The sequence below is a fragment of the Dinoponera quadriceps genome, unplaced genomic scaffold, assembly GCF_001313825.1.
Source record: "Dinoponera quadriceps isolate SergipeBrazil2010 unplaced genomic scaffold, ASM131382v1 scaffold2167, whole genome shotgun sequence".
NCBI lineage: Eukaryota > Metazoa > Arthropoda > Insecta > Hymenoptera > Formicidae > Dinoponera > Dinoponera quadriceps.
In genome coordinates this window covers 1444185-1452184 of record NW_014556702.1, presented here as the reverse complement: position 1 = coordinate 1452184, position 8000 = coordinate 1444185, and the positions used below count along the sequence as shown (strand labels likewise).

General features: G+C 42.6%; 2 protein-coding genes across 3 annotated transcripts in view; one reads left to right on the top strand and one right to left on the bottom strand.

Moving 5' to 3' along the window:
- Window positions 1–508: 508 nt before the first annotated feature.
- On the bottom strand, window positions 509–3711 carry LOC106747958 (insulin-like growth factor-binding protein complex acid labile subunit). The gene is made up of 2 exons (XM_014626016.1): window positions 3530–3711; window positions 509–2013 (listed from the first exon to the last, which is right to left on the bottom strand). The coding sequence occupies exons 1-2, from the start codon at window positions 3663–3665 to the stop codon at window positions 908–910; spliced, it is 1242 nt and encodes a 413-aa protein (XP_014481502.1). The 5' UTR covers window positions 3666–3711; the 3' UTR covers window positions 509–907.
- A 1737-nt stretch (window positions 3712–5448) lies between these two features.
- LOC106747999 overlaps window positions 5449–8000 on the top strand; it is a 28963-nt gene continuing 26411 nt past the window's right edge. For both annotated transcript variants that reach the window (XM_014626120.1, XM_014626121.1), the window contains exons 1-2: window positions 5449–6193; window positions 6292–7289. In XM_014626120.1, the coding sequence (XP_014481606.1) occupies window positions 6906–7289 (384 nt within the window). In that variant the 5' untranslated portion in view covers window positions 5449–6193; window positions 6292–6905. The remainder of the gene's footprint in view (window positions 6194–6291; window positions 7290–8000) is intronic.

The following is an 8000-nucleotide window of genomic DNA, read 5'->3' as shown; positions in this document are numbered from 1 at the left end:
TCGTAGATATTTATCTATATATGTGCTAAAACAGTTGCCTCAAATACTAAATTCATAATTGAGAATATCGGAATTTATTTTTAAATTTTTAGATTTTATTTTAAGATTTACTCTCTTAAATTTTTAGAACTATTTTACGCTTACATTCAGTAATTCATTTACAAATTAACGTATTGCGTTCAAGTATACAGTAAAAAATTGCGTGTTAAATTTAATACATTTCACATGTTCCAAACGGTCCACTCAAATTGTTGTATTAATTCAACACAAGGTGAATATATTGAAGAGTAACACAAATATTATATCAAAAATTAACACAAAATGAATATGTTAATCGAATAAAGTATAAAATGTGTTATTTTAACACTTACACATGTTGAATATCGACACAACACAAAATATTGATTTAATATAAACACACTATATTAAATTAATATATGAGTATGTTAAAATTTTAATAAGAATCGATTTTAATTCAAGTATAAAATGTTTCTCGCTGTATATTTATGCTGCCAGCTATTGAGATATATTTAAATTGATGAAAATATTATTTGCTTTAAGTAGCTGAAAAGCAGGTAATTACGTTTACTTGTACTTGAAAAATGCTGTTGAATCAATAGAATTCCCAACAGCATGCGTAACTGGAGTAAATCTTGATTCAATAACAATATAACATTATTGAAACTAATACTTTAATTATCGAAACAATACGTAACAATAATTTTAGTGATATTTGCCATTGAATTAAGTAGATTTATTCCAGTGACGTTGCCGTTGGAAATTTTATTGATTGAACAGCATCTTTTCCATGTGATTCTAGCATTTTTTTAATGCGCAGGTAGGTTTGTGAGAATACGAAAACGCCACGATCATGAGCCCCAGCCGCTCCAGTCTCGATTCCTCGAGTCTACGAATCGATCTCCGTACACTCGTACGGCAACTGATACGCTGCACTACTGCACCGATATCGACCGTGGAGTTTGCCGAAATCGTCCACCGACGAGCCGCGTATCTTGAATCCGGGATCCACCGTTACGTTCCTCATCCTCACGAACGCCGCCATGTCCACGTGACGGAGCTCGTTGTTATTGTTGAGGAACAGGAATAGCAGATTGTCCAAGCCGAGGAAGACGTCGGGCTCGAGCGCGGTCAGCTGATTGCCGTTGAGCCAAAGCGAGTTCAGGGACTTCATGTGCCGAAAGACACCGGCGGGGATCGCTCTCAGCCGGTTCCTGCCCAGGTCGAGCTCGTTTATCTCGCCGAGGCCGCGGAACACGTCCGGATGCAGCGACGAGATCCTGTTGCGCGACAGGTAGAGGAGGTCTATGTGCGGCAAGCCGTTGAACGCGCCGATCGGTATCTCCGCGATATCGTTCGAATCCAGGACCAACGTCTCCAGCTGCCTGAGTCCCTTGAACACGTTCCTCCTGAGCACGAGCCGGTTGTTGGTGATGTAGAGCTCGTGCAGCTCCGTGAGACCCTTCCACACGCCGGGCCGCAGAGCCGAGACGTTGTTGTAATCCAGCAGCAAGGTCTCCAGGTTGCCCAGCCTCGCGAACGCCCCTTCCTCGACGTCGGCGATTGTGTTGTTTCGCAGATCCAAGTACGTGAGCTGATCGAGCGCGGCGAAGTAGTGCCGGCCGATGCACGAGAGCCGATTGTCGCGGACATAGAGCGCGGACGAGTTGGTGACCTCGGCGAAGGCGTTCCTCGCGATGTCAACGATCCCGAGGTTCTCCAGATGCAGCTCGATGTCCTCGATCGTCTGGACGGCGTTGACGTCCTCGAAGGCGACGCCGTGAAGCGCGCCGCCGTTCGCCAAACAGACGTAAAGGTGGTTGTAAACCTGACAGTCGGCGTCCTCCGCGCTAACGTTCGCGACGTCGGCCGATAAGAGGAGATAAATGAGGAGCAGGAAGCACATGGTGCGGCTCACGGAGGCTGGACGTGCACTGACCTCGAGCGCGCGACCGGGGGTTCCGTCGGCGAGTATTCGCGCGGCGTGGCTGGCCGCTTGCGAGATATCATTACGCGAATATATCAGCGGTGAGTCGTTGTGCGAGACGTAACTCCTCTCTTCGCCTTATCTCTCTTGGACTTAATAATTAATTTATAAGCTATCGCGCCCGCAGGGCTGCGAGCGCGCGCACGCACGCACGCACGACACACGGCGGCTGTATCCTTATCTTACGATATAATTCTGTTTTGTAACGTATCAGTTGACTATGCGGAAACTATTTGCAGTTAAATAACCTCCAGCCACGACGATAACCGGGAGGAATTCAGTTTAAATAGGTTTCACGGAATTAAAGAAGATTAACGCTTATTACGCGCGAATTAGCGCTTATCGCCTCGCTCCTGATGCGACACGCAACGTTCTCTTGGTCCTCTTTTAAGAAGTATTTTTCGCTCAATTACGCTGGTATGATAATGAAGTAATAATATCGAGCGGTCATGTGAAAGAATGACATGAAAACAAAAGAAGGGAGATTATCTCGGAGAACGTTCTCGCACGGCGGAGAACGATCTTGAAATTCCCGTCACCGATATATATTAATATTCCTCGCGCAGAAACCACACGCGTTTTCTGCACTCCCCGCGGCAAACAGCCGATATTGTGCCCGCATACCGGAAAACGACGATGAACTATCGATGACGAATAACAAAACCGCATCGCAGCCTCGCGCTTTACAGCGCGCGACGATAAAAGATTCAGGCGCCGTTCGGCCCACACATGTTAACATTGTGTGCGCACTCGGGACGAGTTACCAGCGAGGGATTCATTGGGACACGCGTAAAAATGCTCGCGAGGCAGATAAGATTCGACGGGTGCAGTGATCGGCTGCGCCGGCTTATTAATAGCCGAACGTTATCGCGCCGGCTACTCGCGGCTTGTGGACCAGAATCTAAAGAGAAACGACGTATTCTCGTGCGAAGAGAGAGGACGCCTCGTACCTGCAATATAACTCATGCACTCGCTGACGCATCGAAAAGAGATTATCCTCCGTGCAATTTTTATTTATGTTACAATAATGCGCTTATGCGTGAGTATGCGTGTGCATGTTCTCGCATTAACGTCACATGACATATTTTTAAATAATCTTATTCGTAATATTTATGTGACTCTTTTATCATGTTATCCTCTTATACCACCCGGTGACACGAGGAGCTTAAAATATATGCGATACGTTTAAACAAAGAGCGTGGGAAAAACGTTAGATTTTCACGCAGTGATGGAGTTAAAAAAAGGAAAAAAGAGAGAGAGAGAGAGAGAGAAAAGCACCCGGCAGCAGCAGCAGCGTCGTATTACGCAGTTACATCCGCAATATTGAGTTTAAAAGTAGTAGCGTGTAGGTTGTTTCAAATTGCGTCCTGTATCGCGAGATAAACAAGATCCACTCGTTTCCACGTATGCACGGTCGAGCGTTTTCCAATTATCTCTATGCAGCACGCTCTTCACGAGGATCTAATGCGAAATAAAATCCCCGCGGAAATATTAATGTAGCGTTACTTGGCGAAAAAGACTTACTCGGATATATGAATCTCAATGGAAGATTATGGGTGCGATAAACATCGTCGGTGCGCGGGCCGAGCCCGGACAGCTTCTCGTCTCGATAATCCCGAGGTTTTTCGTTACCGTAGCAGCACGGTACGTCGGCGGCCATCCTCCTCGATATGTCACTTCGACTTGGCGCGCTGCGGTATTTTCAATTTTGCCAACTAATCCTCAATAATTATTAGCCTGCCGGAAATACATGTTTAAATACACTCACAGAGGTCAGCCATGGCCGTTCGGTTGCTGTAGGAACGACAGAAGCTCTCGCGTGATCGATTAAACAAAAATACAAGTCCGCCCCGCATTGTCACGGCTAGTAATGTAAAATAAATAACTTAAGTATAACTCTTCAGATGAGCGACACGATTTTATGTTTTTTTACAAGAATCGATTAAACGAAAATAGTAACGTGTCCCGCGTTGTCGTCGCTTGATGTAAAATAGGTAATTTACGTACAACTGTATCAGACAATGCTATTTCATACACTGAAAGAAGGATTTGGTATCAAGTATTAAAATTTGGTGAATATTGGCCGACCAAATATTCGATTGCTGCAACCAATAACCATAATTTAGTTACGTATACTAAATATACGGGACTACTGTATATACAATATAAAGAACTAAATTATTAATATTAATTATAATTTGGTTGCAATAATCAAATATTTGGTGGGCAAATATACAGCAAATTTTAGTACTTATTACCAAATTCTTTTTTCAGTTTATCTTCGAGAAAAACGACGAAATAAACATTGGTATATCTGTCGTTGATATAATACGATTATAACGATAACAGAAATTTATTTCTAGATAGATTAGAACAAAGTTGTTCTGCGTCGCGACGAACGTTGTCTCATTTGCGGCAAAGTCTCAAGTATGAAAATGGAAATTTATGCATGTACTGGTGTAGATACGGGCCCCCCTATAACAGTTTTCAGATTAGGGTCAATAGACTTACCAGGCGAGCGGCTATAACACAACCTGGTCACTATTTTGCATTCGAGTAGAGTTTACACTACATACTGCGCCAGTTGCATTATCGCGCGCAGCGATAATAGAAACAGTCTTCCCGACCACCTGGAGGACAGCCACGGCGAAATGCGGCGAACTATCGTTAAGCAGGACGGGACATGATAGCGTGTGAATAATTTATTCTCTCTTTTAGGACGTGTTTTTTACTTATCAGCTGAAAACTCGCTGGAAATATGCATTCTACTTTGTGTTTATTCACTAGAAAATTTATATCGGTTTATTAAGGTGTCACTAATTTTCATTACAATTCATGATTGAGCTCGGGTGTCGCCTGAAATTAATTCAAGTATTAATTAACACGACACATCGAATTTTTTTCTTATACACGATGCAAGTACTAAACGTGATAAAAAATTCCATCGTTTATCGAAACAATAAATAGATAAGTTGAATAATTTAACGATGATTGTGCTAAAATTTCTACTTCGTTTTGTGCTAAAATTTTTACTTCGTTTTCATTCAGAAATTAAATAAGAGGAAACGATTAGAAATTATATTTTTTAAATAAGTATTTTATATTTTCTTCCTAATATGTTTACACTGAAAAACCCATTTAGTTGAACTAAAGGTTCGATTCTTTCAAACGAAAATGAAAAAGATTTGGTTTCAAAGAACCAAACTTTGGTTTAGAAAATCAAATTTTGGTTCTCACAAACTAATTCACAAGCTATAACAAAATATTTGTTTGCCAAATATACAAACCAAATTTTGCTTGAGTCTAAATAGGTTTTTCAATATATCCGGCAAGACACAGTTACATTTTTTGTATGCAAAAAGAAATACAAACAATGTCTAGTGTTCTGTTTTATTTTCTCAGTTTCCACCTCCGTTAACTAAGCCGGACGACGACACGCGTGTAAGTATAGACTTAATGAAACGATTATCATGCCCGGCACTTCCAGTTGCGGTCTGGCTACCAGAAGAGAATTACCACCTCACGATAAGAAGTGCGTTGTACGCGTTAAAAAATCGGAAGGATTCAAAAATAATCATGTTTATATAAGCAAAATAGAATTGGAGTTATATTACAGTGTTAGCCCGCGTTGCTTTAAAATAGAAAGAAACGTGTAAAAAAAAAATTTCTAGTTACGAGCTGTGTTTGGCTCGTGGAAAATAGAGCTTGCATACGTCGAAGTGCAAAGTAATATTACGTGTTTCGTGAAGTGTATGGTGTCTCGTTTATAGACAATAGAAAATAAACAAACAAATTGTATCAACAACGAATGGATAACACATAAGAGTGCCGCAATATTAGCAAGTATGAATAAAATACAAAATAATTTTATTTCTTATTATCTTATCGCGTATGCTAGTGTAATACTTGTATCAACGACTTGCGGACAGTTCGCGAATGATCGCAACGATTGATTGTTTGCTTTGTTGTTCCGTTTCGATAACTTTTGAAACGCACTTACATATATCAGTTGCTTTTTATAAATTCATTTTCGGGAATGACATATCAGTGCACGATAGATGCACGAAATATATGTAAAATATATGTATGTAAAGGAATGCCGATAAACATTATATAATTATGACTGCTGGCGCATTATGAAGGCGGTTATCATTTATCAACGCTCTCGTATCCTGCACTTAGTCCAAGGTTAGCTGCTACCGGTGTATTCAGTTGCAACTGCACACATAATAGCGCACATAATATAACGTAACGTCTCTAATTACTCTTCCTATCGCTATGTTCAGGAAATGACACGTGTCAGGTATAACGTTCCGAACTTCATACGAATCATCGGACGGCGTAAATGTAATTAATAACTGTCACACACAAGGACGACGAGAGGACCGAGTGATCCCGCCGTCTCAAATTATAAATTATGGAGGATTTCGCCGGATATGGAAAAATCGCGAAATGACGCGTGGAATATAAAGAAAGAAGAGGAAACGGGGAGGAACGAGTCGTAAACCACCGAGTTTTCGGTAAATCGGAAACGATCAAAACGAGATAATAACGAGATAACCCCCCGTTCTTGCAAGTGCAAATAAATGCAGGACCGTATCGCCGATCAATGGTATACGCCGAACGTGCCGCTGCAAACTGCCGCGCCGTTATGCGAGCCGAAGTTGCGGCCAATACGACAACGACGACGACAAAGGCAACCGTAACCGGAGATTGATCGAGTGCACTTTACGGCGCGCGTTCGCTATCGCGCTCGTCGCGGCCAAGTTCGTCGCCGGTGCAGCAACCGGTGCGATGCGGGAAACCTGAGACTCGATCGTTCGCGCAGACGGCGATCACGGCGGTATCGTTGTATCGAAGAAACTGAGAAAGAGAGAGAGAGAGAGCAAGGATTACAATAATGATGAGCTGCAACGTGATGCCACTGAAGAAGTACGCGGAAATCAGTTACCGCGTGAAATGCGTCACGGTGGAGAACGAGCGCGTCTTCGGCGACGTCTACGTCACCCAGCAGACGCGGGAGCTAGTTCACGATCCGAATCCCGACTATGCGCAGATCCCACCGATGATGTACAGGAAACGGCGGCGCAATCTGATACACCAGACGCTGGATGGCCCGGATTTCATGCTGCTGAACAGCAGACGTCTAAGCGGAAGCGCCAACCGCACGGCCGCGAGCTCGCGTTGGCAAAGGCGCTGCAAGTCGATGGGGGATGCGCCGAGCGAGATCGCGTTTAATTATGAGAATGCCGGCAAGCACGACACGGCTGTCAGGAGGCCCAAGGTAAACGTTCGCGAACGACACGAGATTAATTGATCCCCAGACATCGGAGTTTGCCAACTGCTGATATGGCTGAGGCTGAAAGGCCTCGCTCGCGCACTCCAACGGACGTCTCTATTTTCGCTCCGATTTCACCTCGGGACGCTACACAGTAAAAGATTTTCTGCTAAATTTAACACATCTCTGGTAAAAGCGTATGCACTTTTCTTAGATACCCATATTAGTTACTATCTAATATTAATGTATTCTCATGAACAATATTTGTTTAATAATATCAGTTGTAACAATACTGAGTAGGAAATAGACGAAAACTTGATGGAGTTTCATCCAGTGGCTGAAGCAGTTTTCCTGGCAAAAGTATGTGCAGCTTGCGTAGATACTTGCCCTGTTATTGCCTAATATTAATTAATTGAATAGTCATTTTGTCCATTTATTGTCCTGTTTTCTTTCAGTAAATGGGTTCAGATTTTGCGCACGGTAATTGCACGGTAATTGCAGAAATGCAGACATGTTGATTCGGATTTCAAGTAGTTTTACTCCTCACTTACTGAACAAGTATTAATATATCCAGTAACTGTTCAAAAATACATGAAATTTCTTCTAGTGATTTCACATGTCTCACACGGCCCATACAAATTTTTATGTTAACCTCTAACCACAAGGTTGGGGTCGGACACGGTCCCATGGCTCGTTTATTTTATAGCGTGTACGTGC